The sequence below is a fragment of the Mustela nivalis genome (genome assembly GCF_964662115.1).
Source record: "Mustela nivalis genome assembly, chromosome: 7".
In the NCBI taxonomy this organism is placed as follows: domain Eukaryota; kingdom Metazoa; phylum Chordata; class Mammalia; order Carnivora; family Mustelidae; genus Mustela; species Mustela nivalis.
The window spans coordinates 121293635-121319699 of NC_139026.1; the positions used below are offsets into that span (position 1 = coordinate 121293635).

A 26065-nucleotide genomic window follows, 5' to 3' on the forward strand; every position below is an offset into this window, starting at 1 on the left:
AATCCAGTATTTCTTCCCTAAGGATTACTCCCTCAGCACAGAAAGACTACAAAATCTTCCATCTCAAAAATAACCCTTTTACCTCTAGTCACCTCTCCATTTCTCCTCCCTTTCTAGTAAAACTCCTCTAGGGCACGACTCTGTATCTAGTATTTTCTGTATCTAGTATTTTCACTTCCTCCCTCCCTGTTTTCCAATGAGCCTACAGCATGGGGCCCGCATACCCTATTCCAGAAGAAGGACTCTCCTCAAATCACTAACAGATTTAACAACAGCCATAAAGAGGGTGGAAGGAAACAGTCCACAGGATGTGACCTCTAATTATAGAAAAACATAATTAATCTAAATTACTGGGAAATGGAGCTTTTTATAAGTCCAGTGTATTAACGTCAAGAATATGTTAAACATTTCTTCAAACACCAAATGACCAATATTCCTCTACATATTTACAAACAGTTATTCAAATTTTAAATCAAACTTAAGAATTTGGTATATTAAATTTCCCCAAATATTTATCTTTGACAAGGTTTGAATCCCAAACAAACTCTAAGTAAAGAGGTCTCAGAAACAGAGAGAGGACTTCAGAGAGAAAAGGCAGTGACTGGTACGATGAAATTACTCTAAGTGTAATATTTACTACATTTCCCCCAGTGTATCTCAAAAAAATGTTCAAATTGGGATGTGGGATGCAAGAAGCACTGGCAAGTGCAAGCTGTATACGTGAGGAAGCAGCTGCCGCGCAGGCAAATGTTTGTTTAGATGTCGAGATCCTTGTGTCAACCAGAACGGAACGTGCCGCACTATTCTGTAGTAAGAAGACACTCTGGGGTAGAGGAACCATTCATACCTGAAGATTTTCCAGCATCATTTTATCCAGAGCTTGAATGAAGTCCTCATCTTCCACACAAGGTACATGCTTAAGTCCACCTCCCTTAATCATTACCTCCTTATTAAAACAAAATAAGAAACCAGACCACAAATTTTAAGATCATGTTTTGGATGGCAGAGTCTTTTGTATTGATAAGTTGGTTCAACGTAACTCAGAGAATGAGTGAGTAAAGTATGTAACATTACTTCATGTTTAAAAAAAAAAGTGTTAATGTAGTAAAGTATTTAGGAAAACAAACTGAAAATGATTTTCCAAAGGAATATTTTTCAATAATCACAAGAAACACAATTTGAGTGGCTAAAACTGAAATAATAAAGAGAATGTGGCATGATTTCAAAAGCCAATTTTCAGCCATACATACAGTATTTTCTTCATCAGTTTCATTTTCTTTATTGGAGTCTGTAAGGTAATCGGTATTCTCTTCCTCTTCCTCCTCACCTTCATCATCATCATTATCAGAACCCTCCTGAAATTATTTAACATTAGAAGATTAAAACATTTTGAAAAGGAACTCTATTTTAAATGCTTTAAGATTTAAAAATTTCTGTATAATTGTTCATTATTCTCAAGTTCCAGCCTTTTATGTAGTCTGCCTACAACTCAGAGAAAAGTCAGCTGGCATTAGCTGAAAACTAATGCACACCAGTAGCTGAAAACCCATCTCACGATCTTCCACTGACCTAGTAACACAAAGATCCTTTGTAGAAATTCTTCCTTGCACTGCAGAAGGAATGAGCTTCCCGAACCTTTTATATATTTCTCCTCCCTGACTATTTTGAGACTGAATTTCTCACTGTAGTTCTTTAATACCCATTCTAACTCTGAAAGTCAATAAGTAGTTCAAATTTAACATGGTTAGCAGTTGAAATCAAGAACACCAAAATTTATAAAGCACTACAGTGTATAAAGCACCTCGGCTTGGAAGGTATGCAGACATACCTCATTCTGTTTGCTTTATAAAATTCTGAAGAAGGCAGGATAAGCTTTCATGTCCCCATTTTTATACAGGACAAAAACAATGCTTGGGTAAGTTAATTGACCTGCCCAAGGACACTCTTGCTTATTAAGCAGAGGAGATAGACATTCTGATCCCCACACTCCTCCCATCCTCTCCTGTCAATGTCCCCACCTCCTCTTCTATCAGCCAAATTTCCTTTTCAAACAGAAGACTGGAAATAACCTGAGTGATTCTGGACAAGGACACACACAAAAAAGCACAAAGTTGCACCATATCTGTGTATTCTTCCATTCCCAACAACAAAATTCAGTCTCACTCAGTTCTGTAAGTTTAAAAAAAAGACTACACTAAATCCAGCTTCTTCTCATTATGCTGAGACATAATGTGAATGAGAAATATCACCTAGGGAAAAAAATGAATTATTTAAATGTGTCACAACCTTTTCAGTATACATAACAACATTTTAGTTCCAAAAATCCAAAGACTGTATTATAATTTACTATACAGACAGAGATTTTTAGCGCTTCTAAAATGGAAATATTCTGGGAATGTAAGAAATGCATTTACTTTTTTCAAATGTATTAACTTTTTTTTTTTTTTTTTTTTTTTTTGAAGAGAAAGGAAGTGAGAGAGAGAGCGAGCATGAGCTGGGACAGAGGAGGGGCAGAGGGAGAGGGAGAAGCAGGCTCTCTGCTGAGCAGGGAGACCAACGTGGGGCTTGATCACAGCACCCTAAGACCATGACCTGGGCCACAGGCAGACACTCAACGGAATGAACCACCCAGGTGCCCCAAAATGTATTAACTTTTTTAAACATAAGTCTGTAATTCAAAATCAAATTTGCAAGAGATGTTAAATTTGCTTGAAAAAAGTAATCATTTCTTAACACTTAGAAAATATTTCCTATTCAAAAATTAAGCTAAACTAAATTAAACGCATAAACTTTTCCTCCTTACCCTTTATTTTTACATTACTCAGGCAAAATAAAATAGATTACCTTTTGAAACTGAAATGCTGATCAAGAATTCCACATCCTAATGCCTATTATACATAATAATCTGTGCACACTGGAAGTGAATGGACCACAAAAGCTGGCAAAGGAAAGCAGGAGGGGCAGCAGAGCACAAGTCACACTGTCTGAATTCAAATACTGGCTCAGCACTTAGTGAGATCTTGGGCATATTAAACTACCTGTGCCTTATCTTCTCACCTACCTCACAGCATGGTATGAGAAATAGTAATATAAATACTATTACTACTATAATGATAAATTAAATCTTACACTTACTGCTAAATTATATAAATGCTATACTACAGAAAATTAGAATTTTAGCAGAACATTTACTTCACCTTTACTGTTATCTTTAATTTACACAGCTGACATTCAGGAGGAAATATTCTGGCTATTTGGTGCTAGGAATAACTCTGAAAGGCCATATGGAGCCAAGGACCAAGAAGAATAAAAGAGCACAATTTTTCTGAAGAGTACACTGTAGCCCTTTCTCAGCTTAAGTTGTAGAATATCTCACACTGCTCTCAAGAATCAACCTATTTTCTCTCTTTAAAATGTTGTCCCTGAGCATCTGGGGGGCTCAGTTGGTTATCTACTGCCTTCGGCTCAGGCAGTGGTCCTGGAGTCCAGGGATGGGAGTCCCACATGGGGCTCCCAGCTCCATAGGGAGTCTGCTTCTCCCTCTGACCTTCTTCCCTTTCATACTCTCACTCTCTCAAATAAATAAAATCTCTTAAAAAATAAAATAAAATGTTTTCCCTATACTTGGAGAGCAGCCATGGGAAAGGGTGGTCTTGAGAAGAAGACAAGGCTCATGCAATGCCAACTGAACACTGTGTTTTTCTACTTAGCAAACACACATGTATCATGTATGATATTTACAACTGCAAATGGAAAAGTAAACAATGGTGAAAAATTATACAACTTTCAAAGTTATAGTTTACTTTTTAAAAAGAAAAAATACATCCCAACTCTTCAGATGAGAAATACAGGAAAATGAGTCACTTTTCAATGACAGACCTACTAAGGATGTTTAATTTATTAGATTCTGTTTATCTAATTAGTGCAAAATCTACTCCAAAAAAATGTTCCTATTAAAAAAATGTCTTATGATCTTCTGGTCGATACTATAATTTTTTTACTTAAAAAAAAAAAAAAACCAAAAAAACCCCACCTTAATTCCAGGGGTTTTATAACAGACATATATTACTAGTTCCTATAATAAAACTAAGGAGGAGATCTTATTTTACAAATTAAAGAAAACTTTGGCTCAAATAATCAAGATACTCTTGTACAGATGTACCTATTGCCTATAAACAAAAGTCATCACCTCTTCTTCTGGTTCATTTACTTCACTTTCATTTCCAGATTGTTCTTCTGTTTCAGCTCCTCCTTCTTCTTCTTCTTCATCCTCTTCAAGATTTTCTCCTTCTGTCATGGAATCTTTTGAATCTTTGTCATTTACTAGGCCTTGAAATGAGGAGAAAGTGGAATAAAAAACATAAAAAGGAGTAAATTTTCAATATTATACCACTTTTTTAAGTGAGATAATTTAACAGCCATTTTCTCAGAATAGTAAGAATACAATTTAAAATTATTTGAGAAACATTTTACAAACTACAGAGACCTTCATTTCAACAAAAAAGCATTAACACATTATATATATGTATATCTATATGCATAAACACATACATATTTTTTTCTTTCAGCTTGTTTATCTCCATCTCAGAGGAACACAAAACATACCAGCATATAAAATGCAGCCTTAACCATGTAAGATGAAGCCTCAGCCACACGTTTTATCATGTGACATTTTAGAATACCTCCAACATCAAAGATATAAAATTAAGTTGCCTTCATAGAGAAATCATTTGGCTATCAACTTGAATGTCTACACATTAAGATTGAGGGAAGGAGGCAAAGTTATATTACCAAAGGGCTTAATTTTTTTCTTCAGTATTGGCATTCTCCTCCTCAGAGAACCCTAGCTTGAATTTGCTTCCACAGCTCAAGGCCTAGTCAATTCTTAATTAACATCTGAATTCCAAACCACTCTACTCCAAGATGCCTCATCTGATCTGAATTTCTGCTGCTCTCTCCTGAGCCTTCTCTGATAGCTGGGCCTCTTTGTCACAAAGCATACCATCTTGGACTCCTGCTCATCTGATACTCTTCTCAATAGAGAATATCCTTCAAAGTACACTTTCAAGTCCTTCCTGTACATTCCCTAAGTTCAGTCTAAATTTTATACTTTCTGCATAAATTCAATGAGTACCTCAACCTATTACTCTTCCTACTTGCTCCTAAAGCACTTGAATATCTCATAGCACTTTACATTTAAGGATACACCATTACAACATTTTTTTTTTCCTAAAGATTTCATAACCGTTATATCAGATTATAAGGCCCTTGAAGACAAAGAATTGTTTTATATATCCAAAACTTATCACAGGCCATATATTGATAAATACATACTAGGTGTTTAGTAAATAATTATTTATTCAGACTCTTAGATGATTAGAGCAGAAAGAAACTTTAGCAATCATATAATGATTTAACTCTTTCATTTTATGAGGAATACTGAAGTCCAAAGAATTTGAATAACCTATCCAATAGGAGTAAAAAATTATTCCAGTGTCTTAAGTTTAAGAAATTAACCAAGAAGTAACAAAAACATGAAAGTACAAGGTGATTAAGGTAAGTAACTGAAGTTTTAATATTTTAAAATACTGAGAAAAGAAGTTGTTGCTTCAGAATGAGAATCCATTAACTTAAAATTTCTGTCACTTATTAGTTTTCAAACACAAATACAGATTTTATACAGAAACATTTTATTTATTTACTTATTTATATATAGGCACTTTAAGAGCAGAATATTAGACTGTTATTTAAGCTATCAAAGCCAAAAAATTTAGTCACAACTGTGTAAATCTAAACTTTCAGGGTAAAAAATATCACAGTGCTGGTAAACTCACATAGCATGAGCTGTCCTTATACCTTTTTTCTATCCACCTAAAACATGCATAGTGGGAAGAACTATAATGTAGAAGTTGCTTTGTTTTAACAGTCATACTTTCAATTTGTAAGGAAAATACATACTATTTCTAACACATTTTCAGCTGCATTGCAGGATATTTTAAAAAACAATTTATAAATATATTTTGCATTTGCTAAACAGTATAATAACTATCTAGCTGTTGATCCCTAGAACACAATCTTAAACAATGGAGTAAAAATGTACACCCACAGGATATCGAGTTAGCAAAATACAAACAATAAAATACTTCTTGGTGCCTCAGTTCTCCTGCTCATAAAAGAGAGTAATAATATTTCCATTCAGACTGCTTTAAATTTTATTTTTCTGCTTACGAGAGATGTTAAGCATTTCCTCCCAAACTTAATGTGTCAGAGAGAGCAGTCTTTGAATTCTGGCTTGGCAGGTTAACCCAGTGTTTTGATTTGTCAAATATAACTAACATTACCTTCCTGTGTCACTCTGGCATCAGACAGTACTCAATAAAAACACCAATTGCCCTCCCACCATGTGATTATGTCATGCTCATTTATCTATCATGTTCATTTATCTATTACCAATTTGCCTTTGCTCTTTTTGTAAAGTGAAACTAACCTGGCATGGAGACTATTTTCACTTTGATTTTATTTTTGTACTGTATAAAAGCTTTAAACACCCCAATCTGTTGCCATGTATATGCTTTCTTCTACTGTTTTAAAATTTGAGAAAATTAATGCCTCTTTAAATATTTGATAATCAGATTTATTTTAAAAAATTAATAGTTTAAAAAAAAAGATTTTGTCAGAGAGTGAAAGAGAAGAGAGCAAGCACAAGCAGGGGGAACAGCACGTAGAGGGAGAAGCAGGCTCCCTGCTAAGCAAGGAGCGGGACCTCAATCCCAGGACCATGACCTGAGTCAAAGGCAGATGCTTAACTGAGCCACCCAGGTGTCCCTAAAAATATTTTAACTCCATAATCCATCTGCAGTTTGATAGGTTGTGGCTCTGTATCAATTTTCCTCCAAAATGCTGACCTGCTGCCCTTATCCTATTTTTAATATTCCTATTTCATTATATATAAATTATTTTTTATTTAATTGGGGGGTGCTTCTAGGCCTTTTGTTCTGTTCTACTGATTTTTTTTTACTAATTTGTGAAATACACTGTTGGCTTTATAATTTATTCATGTGGCTTCTTTCTTTTTCACTTCCATTTCCCTCATTTCTGTTCCTTATATGATGATACAATCTAGAAGTTCCAAAACAAGATTAAATTATATTGCCTATGACCATTTTGGTTTTGTTCTTAAATTTATAGAGAATGTTTTAGCCAGTAATTCTAAGTCTATACTGAGAACACCAAGATACACATAAATATCACAGAAAAATGTTATTTATAGTAATGTAAAACTGGAAATAACCTAAGTGCCAAGCAATAGGTTTAAATAAATTATGGCATATTCATACAAAGGAATACAGCCAATTAAGAATTAGAAAAATATTTCATATCAGGAAGAAATTTCATAATATATTAGGTAGAAAAAAATCTAGTTATAAAACTGCAAACACGAGGGACGCCTGGGTGGCTCAGTTGGTTAAGCAGCTGCCTTTTGCTCAGGTCATGATCCCAGGGTCCTGGGATCGAGTCCCGCATCGGGCTCCTTGCTTGGCAGGGAGACTGCTTCTCCCTCTGCCTCTGCCTGCCTCTCTGTCTGCCTGTGCTCGCTCGCTCTCTCTCCCTCTGTCTCTGACAAATAAGTAGAATCTTTAAAAAAAAAAAAAAAAAAACTGCAAACACGAAAAAAATTTTAAAGGACGAAAACATATACCAAAAAATGTCAACACGTGATTATTCTTGTGTATGGAGCATGATTTTTGTTTTCTTGGTATTTTTTTCATTTTTTGCCACAAACAAGTACTACTTTTTTTTTTTTTAAGATGTATTTATTTATTTTAGAGAAAGAGAAAGTGAGTGGAGGGGCAGAGGGAGAAAAAGGGAATCCTCAAGCAGACTCTGTACTGAGTGCAGAGCCTGATGTGAGGCATAATCCCACAACCCTGAGAGTATGACCTGAGCCAAAATGGAGTCAGCCATTTAAATGATGGAGCCACCCAGGTGCTCCAAACAAGTTCTACTTTGAATAATATAAACATGACTTTCAAAAGAAAAAGGATCGTTGTAGCTCTTTAACACTGGGCTATTACCAAGTTAAAATAATAATGAATTTACAAAGTGCTTGAAAACAAACAAAAAAAACTACCAAAGGCAAGATACGGAAATAGAGTAATATAAACTGTTCCTGTACATCTTCTTCCTGATACTTAGATTCTAAAACAGGAGGAAAATGGGACAACTTGAGAGTATACTGATTCTAGTAGCCATCATCTTTAGAGTTTGATCCACAAATGGTGGCCTGTATTTTCCTTCCCATATTCTAAACAAGAACAGACCCCTCAAAAGAAGCCTGAGGTCCTTTAACTTAACCCTTTGCTCTATAAAAAAGATAAAGTATACCATACTCTTTGCTGCTACTAAACCAGGTGTCAAACTAGTATTACCCGATGCCCACTACACAGAATGTACCATCTGTACACGTTTTTGGGAAACAAGGCTAAGACTTAACTATATTAAAGCATCTGAAGTAGGGGCGCCTGGGTGGCTCGGTCTGTTAAGCCTCTGCCCTTAATCTCAGGTCATAATCTCAGGGTCCTGGGACTGAGCCCTGTGTTGGGCTCTGCTCAGCAGAAACTTTGCTTCTCCCTCTCCTTTGGCCCTCCCCCACCTTCTCGTGCTCTCTCTCAAATAAATAAATAAAATCTTTAAAATAAAAAATTCTTTAAAAGCATTTGAAGTAAATGAAATAATCAAGAGAAGTGAGTACTCTGCCTGAAATGATCATTTTATACAACTGGAAATCTAAAAAGGGAAAAAAGGGTAGTTAACTGGGGACAAAGTTCAAAGAACAAAGGAATCACATATGCCCTTCTGGGTGGAGTGGTAGATAAGTGAACAGCTGTACAATCAGTAGCATCTTTAAAAATACTGCTCAAATAGGGGCGCCTGGGTGGCTCAGTGGGTTAAGCCGCTGCCTTCGGCTCAGGTCATGATCTCAGGGTCCTGGGATCGAGTCCCGCCCGCATCGGGCTCTCTGCTCAGCAGGGAGCCTGCTTCCTCCTCTCTCTCTCTCTGCCTGCCTCTCTGCCTACTTGTGATCTCTCTCTGTCAAATAAATAAATAAAATCTTTAAAAAAAAAAAAAATACTGCTCAAATAGATAACAGCAATCATATTCTCCAGAGGATGGACCCTTGGAGAAAGAAATTAAAATGCTGGATATAATATGAAAAAAATAGTTTTAGAGGAAAAAAGTCACAAATACTTCTCCCATGAAAGGAAGTACTTTAGGTATGCAACATAGTAAATTTATGCAGTTAGCATAAATGGTGAAGCTTAAGGATCCCCTAATGACAGACATATGGATACCAAGTGCTGGCAGGAAATAAAACATTAGCTTAAAGCCTAAAAACGTGTCACTCTGAAATGGCTACAATAAAACATGCTAACATGCTAAGAACTATTTGGTAAGGCTGCATCTCATTCCAGTTATCTCTACTGATAAAGTTAGTCAGCTCCTAGTCCCTTGTGGGAGCTGTTCAAGAGCTAACTCTTCTTCAAGAACAGTCTCAGAAGAATGTTGAGAAAGTAAACAGATCAATCGTCCTATAGCGCATAGTTCTCACATTTTCTCTAGTCCTAAGAAATAGAGATTACTCTCCCAAGTAAGGTCTGAAATTCCACAAGGTCGTTCCAAAACTTCTGATACTCCCCCTACAGTGTCTGCCTGCACTATGTTAGAAGATAATGCTTGTTTAAAATATATACTGTATACGTAAGAAATGCTTTCATCAAAGGTGTTTTCTATTAGCAGTAAAAATTCCACTAATTAAGAGAGGCTGACAGGAAGTGTTTTTCCATCACTATCCCTTCCTTACATGACTATTCTCCTCCAAATTGGGATTATTTAATGAAATCAAGAAGTATGTCACCCAGGTCTTGCCTACACTATTATACAACACTCAACAGTGAAAACACAAAGTATACAAAAGCAAACACTGACAACACTATAAAGCAAATTCTAGAAACAATCTGCCAAACATCATCTTCGTTTTCTCTCTGTAATTAACTGCTTACCTAGTTTGATTAAGAATTCTCGTTCCAAGTCGTGTACCTGCCTGATGGATTCTTCCAGAGAGTTACAGAGTTTGATCTTTGGTCTTAGCAGTTCCAGTGTATCACTGATCATGTAATCTATGTCAATAGGAAATGGATGGTCTTTTGTCCAAACCTCCAAACTTTTCTTCCACCAAACATAACGCTGATAACAAATGAAAAATAAGTTTAGCTATAGGAAATTAAAGAACAAAAATATTTTAAAATAATAATCTATATTGTGATATTACCTAGTTAAAATAACTAAGCTAAAGAGTTATACAAAACACCTACCATTTTTAATGGTCAACAGTAATAACCCTAATCCACTTTCTAAGCCATTTGGTGATTTTAATTTTTTTTTTTTATTACAACTGTCAAAAATCCTTTTTAAACACAAGGAAAAATCATAAAATAAAATATCAAATAAATTTCTAGGTACTGAAACAGAAATCCCACTCCCAAACCCCAAACAGGGTTTAAATATTTATTTTACAAAACAATAAAACCAAATTCAAACCATAGTTTTGATACGTTTTTAGTATTTTCTCTATGCTACTTGCTTTGATTTTTAAGCAAGTCAATTAAAGTATCGGAAGATACAAAAAAAAAGTATCTGAAGATACAGTTTTTGAAATATATAAAAACCATTAATCCACAAGCATTTATTGGACAGCTACTGTGTCATACATGGTGCTGTTCAGAGATCTTCCCTCGCTTCTCCTAGCCTGATTCCTTCATTCTATTTTCTACTTTGTTATCTGTAAATTTAACTAAAAAGCACAACCCAAGAATTTGTTTATATATAAAAGGGTATCCTTCTGGGTGCTTTCTCCTCTCCAATTTGTTCTAGGTCCTTGCTACTGACATGTGGACTTCAACTGGGACCTTGTCAGAAATGCCAACTCTTGGGCCCCCACCCTAGACCAAATGAATCACAATCTGCATTTTAACAGTATCTCCAGGTGGCACATATATACATTAAAGTTTAGAAGCACCACTGCGAAGGTCCTTTCCATCTGGCCTTCCCATACTTAACTGTACATGTACATTTTCTGACCTAGAACACACTGCCCTCATCCCCCAGGCCTTACTCACTCCTTACTCCCAACTCCCTAGGTATATATCCTGCTACACATTTCTGCTTGTTACTCAAAAACTACTTTTGTCTCCTTCTGCTCCTGGATAGTTCTGAGTGGCTTTTTTCTCTCAGTCTGGGATTTCAGAGTGAATGCAAATAAGGACACTCTTCTGAAAGAGAGTTTACTTTTGATGCTGAGAGTTACAAGTGACATTTTGCCACAAACTTTTGGTTTCGATACAGTCTCCAATGTATGATAGTCCTTGCATATTACAGGCAATCTGACTCTCAAATCTGTAGAATTTCCCTCCCCATTTTCTTCTTATCAAGTCAGAAAACAAGCGAGTAACAAGTTGTCCTCTACTGCATAGGTACGGTGACAGAATAAAGTTATCTGCTCTTCCCCCAGAGCATTTGCCCTCATTTAACAGCAGCCACTATGTGGATATATTTCTAATACTTCAAAAGTCGTAATTTTAAATGTATTTTCTTCAACAAAATAAGTGAAGAAAATACTAACAAGAGATTATATACATTAGAATGATCATATATAACTGAATGGTGCCTTTGGTATTTTATTTTAGTAACACCTGGAAAATTCAATAGTGAGCAGTTAAACCTAAATCTAAGTTAACTTTTGGAACACCAACCTTATAAAAGTTGTAGAACTGTCTCCATACTTGTTTCTGAATTTAATTTATATTATAGTCTAAATTTTAAGTTTATATAATTAACTGATATTAAGATAGAGAGAGAAGCACAACCCAAGAATTTACCATGAATGAACAAATACTTTTTCCTGTGTTGAGAAGAGCATATTTTCCCAAAAACGATAGAAAAAAATGAAATCATTTAGAAACAAGAATTTTAATGTAAAATCAGAACACAGATGAGTTGAAAATGTTATCAGACATATAAAGTCATAAATTATCATACTAAAACAATAATCCATAAATCATACCAAATTTATAAACCATACCAAAATAGTTCCCCAATGATCATTGTTAATCATAAAAGCAACAATGCAAATAGTATGTTTATATAGTAGAATTCTTTTCATCATATATGTTTAATCTCTAAAACATCCTTGCAGGAAGAAAAAAAAATCTAATCTAATGATGAACACATCTTATATGTGATATATGAATGCTGTGTTTCTTCTCTAATATTTCTGTAACACAACCAACTCATTAAATGATGCCAAACTGAATATTTAGTTTACATACCTGAAAGTATACAAGGAAGCAATCAAGTTTTCGTTTACTGGAACCTCTGTCAAAGTACTGGCCACAGGTATCCAAAATAGTGCACACTAGTCTAATTCTGAAAAGGTGTTCAGGAGGATCTAGCGAACTTGGAGAGCCATCTGGGTTAACACCAAATGAAGTAAAAGAATAAAGAGTTCTAAAAATGACAGCTGATTCCACCATTCGATAATTATAAAGTTCCCCTAAGAACTTGGCACTGCTGATACGTCTCTGATTAAATTTAGGCTGGTTAACCTAAAGGGAAAAAAAACACAGATTTCCATTAAAGAGCAGTAATGTGTTGACAAGAGGTAAAATTCTCCTCTGTCACTTGATAATACCAATTACTGAAAGAACACTAAACAGAAGGGAAAAAAACGGGTCCTTTCCTTATTTTCTAGTTAAGTGATCACTTCTGCATATCCTTTTTAAGAAATGGCTATCTTTAAAATGTTTTACTAAAAAGAACAAGTTAAATATTTAAATTTAGTATTATCATTAACTAAGTTGATGATACAGTCAAGATGTAATTCTCCCTATCAGTCCCCCCATAACTTATTTTTCTGTAATCCATGAATTAAGGAAATGACGAGCCAACAGTAAGAGGAAACAGTATATAGAAATTCTTACCAACAGATTACCAATTCACCTAATTAAGAGATTTATAGATTCCTATAGCCTGAGTTCTAGTGCCCTAGAAATAATTAAAATCTATCATACTCTTCCAAAATAAGCCTAACTGAACTTGAGAAAAAGAAGCAAAAAACTCTCCAGCACTAGCCTGAAGGATGACTAGGAAATCTGAGACCACACTAATTTTAAAGAAACACTAAATTGACATCACAAGGGAAAGAAAGGTTTCCAAATTACTCTTTTTAATAATTGGATTTAAAAGTTGTTTACATTCTCCACAAACTCCAATTTGATGACTTCAAGGAAAGTCCTTATTACCTCCATTCCTAATCGAATATCTTCTAAAACTCCGTCCACAACATGGATTCCAACATCTTCTTGGTAGAGGACCAGGCCTGCTAAGAGGTTGGCTACACAATGAATACTATTATATTTCACATTCCAGATATTTATCATACAACAAATAACATAGTCTTTCACTTCTTGGTCCTGCCAGGGCAACTTTCGCATCTGTCTCAAAACCTACACGGAGAGAATTTTGTTTCAATTACTAAGATAAGTACATAATACTCTAATATACCCAATAATATAAATATTTTGATTCTGCAGTCATTTAACTTTTGAAATAAAAAATACTTTAGAGATCCTCTACCAGCTTCTTAGCTTTAGAGACAGGAAAAGTCAAATACTTTTAATTACTGGCAAAATTTATTCACGCTTGCCCTACATCTCTTTATGATGCCCCTAAATTTCCTAGAGTTTCCAGATCTTCAATCAGGCTAATAGTATATACCCATAATACCAGTCACTACAAACACATACCCAAGGTTTACAAAAAATAATATTTTCTTTTGCATATCACTAATGTAAATAATCTCAGGTACTTTTTGTAAATCAAAAATTTCTAGTAAATAAATAAATCCAAGATCAGTGGGTTAAAAGATCACTTGATATGGAGGATACAACATTATACAAAACTAACATTATACAGCATCCTGTTTCCTCAAGTCTAAAGAGGGATAGTAACAGCACTTACTCCACAGTCTATTGTTAAGGATTAGACAAAGTTAAATTATGTGAGGCACATAGAACTGTCTGACTCGTTATAAGTATGACAGAAAAGTCAGCCATTACTATTTCAAAAACTCTACTGGTAATGAGATGGTGAGCAGAGCTCTACCTATAATCAAGTTCCTCCCATTTTTATTCTGAAAAACAAAAAAAAAGTTAAAAAAAGGATACTCTTAGCAGATTGCAAAGCACTCTTTTCATCTCTATAGCCACCACCCATCTTTTTTTTTTTTTTAAGATTTTATTTATTTATTTGAGAGAGAGAGAAAGAGAAGCAGCAGCAGGGAGAGGCAGAGGGAGAAAGAGAAGCAGACTCCCCACTGAGCAGGGAGCACAACGTGGAACTTGATCCCAGAACCCTGGAATCATGACCTGAGCTGAAGGCAGATGCTTAACCAACTGAGCCATTCAGGCACTGTAGCCACCATCCATCTTTCAAGCACTTAATATGTTCTCAAATCAGCTTCAGTGGAAATACTAATGTTGTCTCAACCAAAGAGCAACCTATATTTTTAAACTTACAGCTAATTCTAAAATAGCTTTCAAATTGCTTGTTGTTTGAAACAACTACTATCTGTGATTCTCTGAAAGTTGAGTCCAATTTCCAAAGTCACATGATCATTGCTCATTACCCGTGTATAATGCATGTATTACTGCACACCTTTTCTTCTCCCACAGGTTTTCTCTGTACAACAGCTTATCTGTTTCACCTTTTTTTTTTCCTAAAGAGGAAAAAGGTTCTATACAATGTGTTGTTTCAATTTCAAGAGTTAACCATGAAATGTTCTGTTCAACATATCCTACTTGAAAGTGAAGTTTCTAACAAGGTAACTGCAATAATTATGAAAACAGGTCAGCATTTCTTAACCTTTTCTGGAAAATGACCAAAATTATGAAATTTCAGGGGGCCAGGGACCTACTAAAGCCCACTCAAGATTAGGATCCCCTATACTGAAGCAGAATATTAAAAGTCAAATTCATTATATAGTATCAGAGACAAAGTAGTAATGTCAAATATAAACAGTACCAAAAGTAAAATTAGAGTAATCACTTCAGAAGTAATTAATTAATTAGTTAATTAATTCAAATGTAACAAGAGTCACAAAAGGAAAACAAAACATGTGTCCTGTATCTTATGTTCATCATATGAATTTCACTTTAGGATGACTTGTATAGAAGAAGTCACAATTCAACTTGTGATCTAATCTTTTTTTTTCTTTTTTTTTTAAAGATTTTATTCATTTATTTGACAGAGAGATCACAAGCAGGCAGAGAGGCAGGCAGAGAGAGAGAGGAGGAAGCAGGCTCCCCGCTGAGCGGAGAGCCCGATGCGGGGCTCGATCCCAGGACCCTGAGATCATGACCTGAGCCGAAGGCAGCGGCTTAACCCACTGAGCCACCCAGGCGCCCCTATGATCTAATCTTAACTCTCCTAAACTCCACCGCTGAAACTTTAACAGCTCTACTTCAATTTCTCCAGTTACAGAATATGAATAATGCAAGCTGCTTACATTCCTTACCGGTACTTTGTCGAACACTGAAGCAATTTATAAACAAGCTGATCTGGAGAAATTGAAATATATGTCCTGAACCGAAACATTTTAGTACACAGGCTACAAGCCAACTGCACTGTTCTTAATACTACAATCACTAGAATGAAAAATAATTAATTCTGTTGAGTATTATATCATCTTAGCATTACTACAAATATCAAATTGACTATTACTTTATGATTTCAACAGGATTTACCTTCTCAGTGGTAACTTTGGAGAGATCCTTGTACAAAAGTTTCCGGACATACTCCTGGAGAGGAGGACGTTTCTTTTTCACTGTTTTTTCAGCTGGAGGTGGGTTGCAGTAGTAATATGCATTCTCCACCATTGTAACATATCTTGCATCGAGGTGCATTGCTTGTTTCTTTCTCATCATTTGCTCCTAAAATAAAAATGTCTAAATCAAAATACTTTCATTCTAATCTTTATTCCTAACCAAATTTCTATTCTCAGTGATAGGACTTCAGGATAAAGGACTAAAAAAGAAAAAAAAAAAAAACCAAAGACAAAAAATCAGAATCACTAGGTATTTCTAAGAATGTATTAGCACACCAATATACCAAAATCATGTTTTTAGAACAAATTAGTCCAAGACTACTTGGTGTTAGTCCTTAGGCTCTGACACAGCTCTACGAACAAGAAAACTAAAAGCACCCCAGGTTTATTAACTTGTCCACAGCTCTGAGTATCAACCCAAGAGGTGTTGATTCAAACAGACATCTAGTCAACCAGTGATAAAAGCTTGTTGCTTTTGCTGTAAGAGGGGAAAAGATCCACTGAGCCAATCCAGTATCACCCATACCACCATGACTAGTAAATGTTTTTCCTAGCAAAAATAGAGGATTCAAATATTGTAAATAAATACAAGACCTTAAAAGCTAGCTCTATCACATTTTTACATATACAGTCTCTTTTAACCTTAAGAGCCTGAGTCAAAAGAACAAGAGCTTTTTCCTTGTTAGGATAAAAATTTGAACTTGGGGGGTGCCTGGGTGGCTCAGTGGGTTGAGCCGCTGCCTTCAGCTCGGGTCATGATCTCAGAGTCCTGAGATCGAGCCCCGCATTGGGCTCTCTGCTCAGCAGGGAGCCTGCTTCCTCCTCTCTCTCTGCCTGCCTCTCTGCCCGCTTGTAATCTCTGGTCTGTCAACTAAATAAATAAAATCTTTAAAAAAAAAAAAAAAATTTGAACTTGGAATGACGTTTAAGTCACTAATGTGATACAAGCCTACAGAAAATTTGGAAATCAATTCCATTTGATGGCCTCCAGATTAATATTTTTGTTTATTAGAAATAAATTCTGTTTCTTCATATTAAATATTATTGGCAGAGAGTATTCAAGCTCACAACTGGATTTTAAAAAAACTAAATTATCTAATGAAAATTATATAATCAAGACTTCTGTAACAGTAACACTAATGTAACGACAGTCTATGCCCAGGAATTCCTAAACCTGAGCTCTTTTTAACACTAACATCAATATTCCCTCTGCCATCACACTTCCCATCCTCCCGAGTCTGCAAGGGAATGCATGGATATTATCCATAAGCACAAGAACTTAATTGCTTAATAAACTTGATCGCCATTTCAGCATCCTAAGTAGCTTAAAAAATAGCTTCTACCCCAAGTTAATTTTTCAAGCTTATAGTTTTTAATTTTTAAATTAAATTTTATATTTTTAAGCTTACAATATATATGCTTATGGCACATAAACAACAGCTTCTTACAGGTTTTTTTTTTTTAATTTATTTATTTGACAGACAGAAATCACAAGTAGGCAGAGAGGGAAGCAGAGAGAGAGGGGGAGGCAGGCTCCCTGCTGAGCAGAGAGCCCGATGCGGGGCTCGATCCCAGGACCCTGAGATCATGACCTGAGCTGAAGGCAGAGGCTTAACCCACTGAGCCACCCAGGCGCCCCAAACAACAGCTTCTTTATTTTTTTTATTTATTTTTTTTTTTTTTAAAGATTTTATTTATTATTTGTCAGAGAGAGAGCGAGTGAGCGCGAGCACAGGCAGACAGAGTGGAAGGCAGAGTCAGAGGGAGAAGCAGGCTCCCTGCGGAGCAAGGAGCCTGATGTGGGACTCGATCCCAGGGCGCTGGGATCATGACCTGAGCCGAAGGCAGCTGCTTAACCAACTGAGCCACCCAGGCATCCCACAACAGCTTCTTTAAACATTCAAGAACATCCATAAAAAACAGCTCTAACACAACAGTATCACCAGTACTTGCTCATTTGCATCATTTATCAAAAGGTATTTAGGGTTGAACTTAATCCTCCTTTACCATACAGTGAATTCACTGGCAGACAAGTGAGGAAAATTCCTACAACTCTCCTGGAATGGCCACAGCACATAAATATGGGAGGTTCTAGTTTAGGCAGAAATGTTTCTTTTTATATAGCAGACCATGAACATAGGCACTGGTCAGTATTTCTAACCCCTGAAGTAAATCAAGAACCTCAAGCTCTTGCTAGGATCCTCAAGCCCTTACCAAAAGTACACTGGTCCTCAGGTGTGATTCTGGTGATCTGAAAAGAAATCTTCCACAGGTTTCTAGTAGAGTACATGCCATTTCAATATGGTGATGGGAAAAGTCTGATAGAAGCATCTGTAACAACAATGATGGTGAGAAAACACAAAAGACAACACTTCAATCCTGTTAAAGAAAATACAGATCTATGTGTATAACAACTTCAGAAATGTCAAGTGTGAAAAACAAAAGCTAGTCTACTTTGGCTTAACAAGATTCACTGATGAGTATCTTGTGTTCAGTCACAAAAATTTTATATAAAATCTTCAATATACTTAATGTCTTTTCATTCAGATAATTACACGAAAACTAGTATCAAAGCCTTTTGTATATAATGACTATTAGATGCTATTTATTTAAACACCTGTGACATACACAACACAACTAACATTTTCTAAATCACTTTGTGGTTTTTGGTTTATGGGACATTCCCTTGTAAAATTCTGACCAAAACAGGCGCACTGTATGAAATTTAGAAATGTAACACATTACCATAGCATTTCAGTATTTATCCTCCTAATCTTTCTCTATGCACATTTTCTAAACCAAAACAGATTCAAACATATCACAGTATTTAATAACTTGGTGTTTTTTAGCTAGTACGACTATTTTGCTGTGTCCTTATTTATCCTTCTATGGCATGATTTAAAAGAGGCATATTACTGCATAATATGAACTACACTAAAACCTAAGTAATTCTTACTTACTGGATATTGAAATTGTTTACGATTTCTTGCTACTTAAACAACTGTGGGACAAACGTCCTTGTAGATAAATTTGTACATTTATTATTTCCTTAAAGCAAACAAATAGAAATGGAATTTCTAGGTCAAAGAAATGTATACCCTTCCCATCTATCTGTAATAATTACTATAAAGAAATATACTAACGTTTAAATTGTTCCATGGTATGATTCCCTTCAAATATAGCACTGAGAAATCCTTCACAATCGTTTTTGAAATGCTGTCCAGAGATCCCTAAATGTACTCTGTTGTCTTCTGAGATGCTCCAAGTAGATTTAGGAAACTTAACCCCTTAATTATTTACAATGACTATTAATATTTTAAACACTCTTAAGAAATCAAGCAATGAAGAAACTTGATAAATTTGTTTAACTTGGGGTTTTCCAAATGTACTTGAATCCGTGAGACCCACTTTGTGTAACATACCTAACAACCTAAGGAAATCAATTTGATACAAAATTTGTCATTGTCTGTCATGATCAATTCAAATTTTAGAATTATTCCATCTCTGCTGCATCAGCTTTACCACATATAATTACTTACTAATTTCTAGCTTAATTTCGTTGCGGACAGAAAACATAATCGAGTAATTTTAGTCTTTTCTAATTTGCTGCGATTTTTGTTGTTAGTTACGGTAAATGACCCATGTGAACCTGAAGAGATTTTAAGTTCTGATGCTGCTGGGTATAATGTCCATTAGATCCAGGTTGTTAACTGTATTGTTCAGTTCTGTATACACATACTAATTTCGTCTGCCTCTTCTTTCAGTTAGTGAAAGGTGTTTCTAAGTCTCTCACCATGACCGTGGATTTGTTTACTTCTTTCCTTGTTGACTTTTGCTTTATATATTTTGAAGGTCCCTTACTGGATTCATACTGATTCAGGAAGGTAATAGTTTCCTGCTAAAATTAGCTCTTTGTCATTATGAACTGTCCTTCTTTATTTACAATAAATGCTTTGTACCTTAATTGCTTGATGATAATGAAAACAGGTGTATTTTCTTTTTTAAGATTTATTTATTTATTTCAGATAGAGAGTGAGAGAGCAAGTGAGCATGAGTGACAGGGAGAGAGGATGTCAGACTTTGTATTGAGCATGGGGTTCGATCCCATGACCCTGAGATCACCACCTGAGGCAAAACCAAAAGTTGGATGCTCAACCAACTGCACCATACAGGTGCCCCAAACCAAGTGATTTTTAGTCAATTCTTCCACGGTATACTCCCCCACCTTTTAATGTTAGCCTTTCGGGTCTTCATATTTAACTTTCTTAAAGGCAGCCTACAGTGTTTTAATTATTTATTTATTTATTTTACAGTGTTGTTTTAATAAAGTCTTACATTCTTCAGTTTTTACTTCCTGTATTTTGTCCCATTACATTTCATGTAATTACTGTGATAGCTGTATTTCTATCTACCATACTATTATTTATTTTTGGCTCTGCTCATCTATTTAAAGTTCTTTTTTACTCTTTTCTTGTCCTCCATATTAAACAAATATTCCTTACTTATTTCATTTTTTTCCAGCATTTATAACTAAAACTTTGTCTACTAAAAACAACTCGAACAATGCGGCACTAACCTTTAAACAATGTAATGTATCATTTTTTGTGAACATCTTAAACTTAGTTAATTCTCCAATAAAACGAACAGTTTTGTTCTTTGTTTCAATATTGATCTGGTCCTTTTTTCGTACCTACAAATTAAAAGAAAAGAGACATTAGCTTAGAGAATTAACATTTTGAAATCTCTGATAAAAAATGTAATTTTAATAAGATTGCATTCACCCCAAATATTTTAAATAAATCTGAATAAATTTCTTGCTATTCAAATTACTTTAAGTTAAGGCAAAGTAAGCTCTGTGGAACACGAGTGCTGGGATATGATTTGCAAACAGTTCCATGGTCAAATAATTTTGGGAAATGATACACTTTATTGGGCTTAAACAGGTTCTCAAATAAAGAAGCCTATTTAACCTAATTTAATTCATTTATTTAACATAAAGCTCCTTTTGAGATGCTAGCAACTACGAGTTAACATCTCACTAATATTATAAGGAAAACACTTAATGAAATGCTGCTTTAAAAATAATAAGTACCAAGAGCTCCTTCAGCAAAAATATTAGCAAGGCTTAGTGTATCATACTTATGAACTACAGTATGCATTTTCTATCATAAATTCATTACAGTGAAATTTTTGATATAATCACTATTCTTTTTTTATCATCAGTCATGGCTGTATATCAAATTTCAAACCCTTTGCAAATATAAGCCTTCTAACTTAGACGCATGTTTCAAAAAATATTCAGCATAACAAAATCCTATTATAATAGTACAAAGCAAATGTATGTCAAGATAAATGTAAATGGATTACAATTTTAACAGCAAACAGACTAACAGCAAACAGTCTAAAAATCTTTTATGTGAACAACAGTGACAATAACATGGTGGTGTCTCGAACTAGTTATAATATACTTTTTCAGAATCCTCTCCTGTCTTATTCAGTTGTTCAAACACTAAAACCAGTTTAGTGTTTTCTTTTCCAGGTTACTATCCTATCTTATTTGTTCCACGTAACAACATTCTGAGAAAGGAACAATAGGTTATAATCTGACTTAATAATTTAACAACAAAACAAGACAAAGCTCTCAGATGACTTGATGAAAGATCAGTACTAAAATCCCAGTTTCCTATTACTTGAGAATTCAATTCAAGTAATGTGCTGGGTTTTAAAATAAGGCCTAACCTCACAAGCAGCTAGATGATTAATGACAGTCATTTATATAAATACTAAACTTCTACATACTCAAGGAGCTAACACTTGGATTGAATTTATCATCTTCATTTTTAAGAAAAATAAATTATGTATCTTATATTTTCTAAAGAACCCATGCTGAGCATGTCTTTCTTCTACAGCTGAAGAAACAGGTTAACAAAAAATGTGTAAGGAAGCAACTCAAAAATAATATACTAAAGCTGAATCCTGAGAGGGTGTGGGGCTGAGAAGTATACAAACATGGTTTTAAAAATCTCTTTGGTGACTCTGCATGTACAAGCTCTTAATAACTGCTGTGGAACACTATACAATTTTAGGTATGAGCATTATAACTTTCAAAACAAGTAACATAGTGTACCATCTACAATTATTCTTAAATATTATTGAGGGTAAGGAGGTATAATCTAAGTAACATGACAAAATTATAGAATTTTTAAATGAATTATAAAAAATCAATTCTACCTCAGTCCCTCATTTTCAGATGAAAAAAATGAAGGCTTTTTATTTTTTTTATTTTTTTTTAATGATTTTTATTTATTTACTTGACAGACCGAGATCACAAGTAGGTAGAGAGGCAGGCAGAGATAGAGGAGGAAGCAGGCTCCCCGCAGAGCAGAGAGCCTGATGTGGGGCTCGATCCCAGGACCCTGGGATCATGACCTGAGCTGAAGGCAGAGGCTTTAACCCACTGAGCCACCCAGGTGCCCCAAAATGAAGGCTTTTTAAAATGCTATAACTTATAAAAAAGACTGACTTATTCTGACTATTCATTATTTTCTAGTCTCATTTGTTGACTCCTTATGATCAAAAAGGTATGTCCAAACATTTCTGCGGAAGTAAATAAACTAACAATGTAAAATTTTCTATATCTTGGGTCGCCTGGGTGGCTCAGTCGTTAAGTGTCTGCCTTCAGCTCAGGTCACAATCCCGGGGGTCCTGGGATCAAGCCCCACATCAGGCTCCCTGCTCAGCAGGAAGCCTGCTTCTCCCTCTCCCACTCCCCCTGCTTATATTCCCTCTCTCCTCTCTCTGCATCAAATAAATAAACTTCAAAAAAATCTTTAAAAAATTTTTTCTATATATTTCTAGTTCAATGTCTCTTACAGAATTTTACTCACATAATCTTACTTAGCAAAAATGTTGCTTACAACTCATTTATTAGTGACAGCTAAAACTGAGATCAACTGAATAACTAAATTCCTAAGCATTAATAAAAACTCTTGGATACATCAACATATAAAAATTAAGGCTTTCCAAGGCCTATCTAAGATAGGAAGACCCTCCTCCCCAAACTGGTCCTTCTATAGCTTCACCCAAATAGACATGATACATTGTCCTCTATAATTTGCTCATTTTGTTCTACATAAACTTTATTCATTTAATCATTCTAATTTTTTGGAAAATCTACTATACACTAGACACTAAGAAGGCACTAAGTCTATAAACAAGTAAACTTGCCTTCAAAGTTTATTTCGTGCTGTGGACCACTGATCTCCAGGGTAAGGTAGGTAAGACTCTTGATCTACTAGAGTGTCGGAAAAAACGTCTTGGAACTTTTTTTTTTTTAATATTTTATTTATTTATTTGACAGAGATCACAAGTAGGCAGAGAGGCAGGCAGAGAGAGAGGAGGAAGCAGGCTCCACACAAAGCAGAGAGCCTGATGCGGGCTCAATCCCAGGACCCTGGGATCATGACCTGAGCCGAAGGCAGAGGCTTTAACCCACTGAGCCACCCAGGTGCCCCAAAAGTCTTGGAACTTCTATTTATGTTCTGATCTCACACTTTTCAATTTACTTTTATTTTATAAATTTACATAAAATATTTCATACAACTGCAAATATATAAGTATGCCAAATTGGGATATGTGGTCAATTTATTTTACCACTAGAGAGATTTGATTTAAAAAAACTGAAAGACTGCTAATTTAAAAAATGTCAGTCAGGGGCACTTGGGTGGCTCAGTGGGTTAAACCTCTGCCTTCGGTTCAGGTCATGATCTCAGGATCCTGGGATCGAGTCCCACATCGGGCTCTCTGCTCCGCAAGGAGCCTGCTTCCTCCTCTTTCTCTCTCTGCCTGCCTCTCTGCCTACTTGTGATCTCTGTCAAATAAATAAATAAAATCTTTAAAAAAAAAAAAGGTCAGTCTGATATGCTTATATTTAAATAAAAGCTGTCCCTTCGCTGTAAAGTAGGCTCTGCTGAAAATTTGGAGAGCATGGAAAAATTAGAAAGGAAAAAAATATTTCTTACTGCCCCACTATCCAAGACAGCCACTGCTAACATATTGATATGTAATTCTTTTCTTTCTTTACATTCCAAGCATTTTAACATAACTATAAATTTATTCTGTGTAAGATTTTACAGCTTGCTTTTTTTTTCCACCAAAAGAAGCACTTTTTGTTACGAAAATTTTTTAGTAAGTATTACTTTCGATGGCTCTATATCATTTCAGCACTGCGACTACCTGACCATTTTCTTAATTCACTGTTGAGCTTCTAGCTTACTTTCCATTTTTTCCCCACAATTCATGATATGAATAAAGCTTTTTTGGGTATATAGGATTACTTAGGACAGATTCTCAAAGTTGTCCAATGTATAAACGCCTGTAAGAACCTTGAAACATATTACCTAATTCCTCCTCCAAATTCTGACCTCAAGTGTATGTGGTTTCTGGTTTCTATCATCTTTACTAATCTGTTGGTCAAATTAGTAGATTAATTGTTGTTTTAACCAGAATTTCTTGGACTACTCGATGAGATTTCATATAGTTCTGTTAACCAGTTTTAGTTCTCAGGTGAGATTCTTTTTTTTTTCCCTCAGGTGAGATTCTTAAGCAAAGGGTATGATTGTGATAATATGCTGGAATTAGACGACAAAGACAGGGAAGCCTAAGTAAAACACTATTCTCATAATTCAAGCTATGAAGAGGAGATGCTAGATTTGGAGAAGTATTTTAGAAGATAGTACCAACAGAATTTGGTGAAGGCTGGCTCCGGAATGTCCAAAGAGCAAAAGTAGAAGTACTTCTCTTAGAGACTAGAGAAAAAATATTGCAAATTTACAGACAGAATGAAGGTTGATATGAGGAAGTGAAAGCTGAAGATTTTTTTTTGAGAATTCATGAGTTTATTTTATAAACATATTTACCTAGAACTACATGAGAACTTTCTAAGCATCAAGAGAGAGGTTCTGGCAAGAGACATGTATTTGAGGTTGCTGAGAAATAAAAGTCAACTAAAGCCCAGGTAAAATGTGTTCTGTCAAAAAGGAGGGTGAAGAAGAAGGTCTGGGGAATGCAAAAATACAGACTCAGCTGGAAAAAAGAAGATATTTTACTCTTGATACAAGATATTGGGAAAAGCAGTCAAGTAAGAACCAGGAGAGTGTGGTAGGAGAGAAGGGATGATTATTATTGTAATAATATCTATGTCTGAGCACTGCGTGATGAACTTTTTATCCATTATCTTGTGTAATACATAAGAACAATCCCATCTGAAAAGATACCAGTATTATCCCCACTTAAGTAACTCGACCAGCGTTAACAATGCTAGCAAGTGGGGCAGACAGAAGGGCAGAAAAAAAGAACAGTCCAGCAGTTTAGAATCTGTAGGGACATCAACTAACTTAAAGTGATTAAGAGGATGCTGGTGGTCTCTGCCAGGGTGCTATGATGAAATAAAGGTAAATGTCAGAAGCAGAAGAGACAAGTATACTCTAAAACAACTCGAACAAGAAGCAAATGAAAGAGGGTGGGGGGTAAGGTTGAAGACATTTTCTTGTTGCTATTATTTTAGTTTCACTTAAGGATGGGAAACTTTAGGCACATATAGAGACAAAAAGCAAGTTGCTGGCAAAGTCTGCAGATGTCAGGGTTAGAAAAGATAGATCCTGGAGGAAGCAGAAATGATCAAGTTATTTGATCAAGTGACTTCAAGTTACTCTTCTCTCCCTTGAAAGCAGTGGTTCCCACAGTATTCTCCTAGAATTCCGCTAAGTCTCTGAGTCGTAACAAAGCATTACATCAGGAACGAAACTTCCAAGTCCCACAACTCTCACCCCAATTATCAATTTCAATTATCAATTTTGGTGGGAAGCAAAAGATACATGAATAGAATATTCTTTTTTTTTGTGAATAGAATATTCTTAATCTTAAATTTCTCACCAAAAGCATTAATTATGCTTGCTCCAGCATGTATGTTGTTTTTGGATTTGGTTGAGGGGTATATGTGTGACTCATATAAATAGAGTCATACTGTCTGCCAGGAAAAATTTGTTTTGCATAATGGGATTAAATAAATCAAAAAGAATATCATAACTCTTGATGCATCAATCCCTGAACTGGCAGCATTTATCA

At 35.2% G+C, this 26065-nt stretch overlaps 1 protein-coding gene across 3 annotated transcripts in view; it reads right to left on the reverse strand.

The window, feature by feature from the left end:
* Positions 1-26065, reverse strand: part of UPF2 (UPF2 regulator of nonsense mediated mRNA decay) — a gene marked incomplete at its 3' end in the record, with an annotated part of 108857 nt that overhangs the window by 23963 nt on the left and 58829 nt on the right. For all 3 annotated transcript variants that reach the window (XM_082740828.1, XM_082740829.1, XM_082740830.1), the window contains exons 10-18: positions 20517-20630; positions 18155-18271; positions 15861-16046; positions 13359-13562; positions 12387-12662; positions 10062-10245; positions 4190-4329; positions 1251-1355; positions 848-946 (exon numbers count right to left, since the gene is read on the reverse strand). In XM_082740828.1, coding sequence (XP_082596954.1) covers positions 848-946; positions 1251-1355; positions 4190-4329; positions 10062-10245; positions 12387-12662; positions 13359-13562; positions 15861-16046; positions 18155-18271; positions 20517-20630 — 1425 coding nt within the window. The remainder of the gene's footprint in view (positions 1-847; positions 947-1250; positions 1356-4189; positions 4330-10061; positions 10246-12386; positions 12663-13358; positions 13563-15860; positions 16047-18154; positions 18272-20516; positions 20631-26065) is intronic.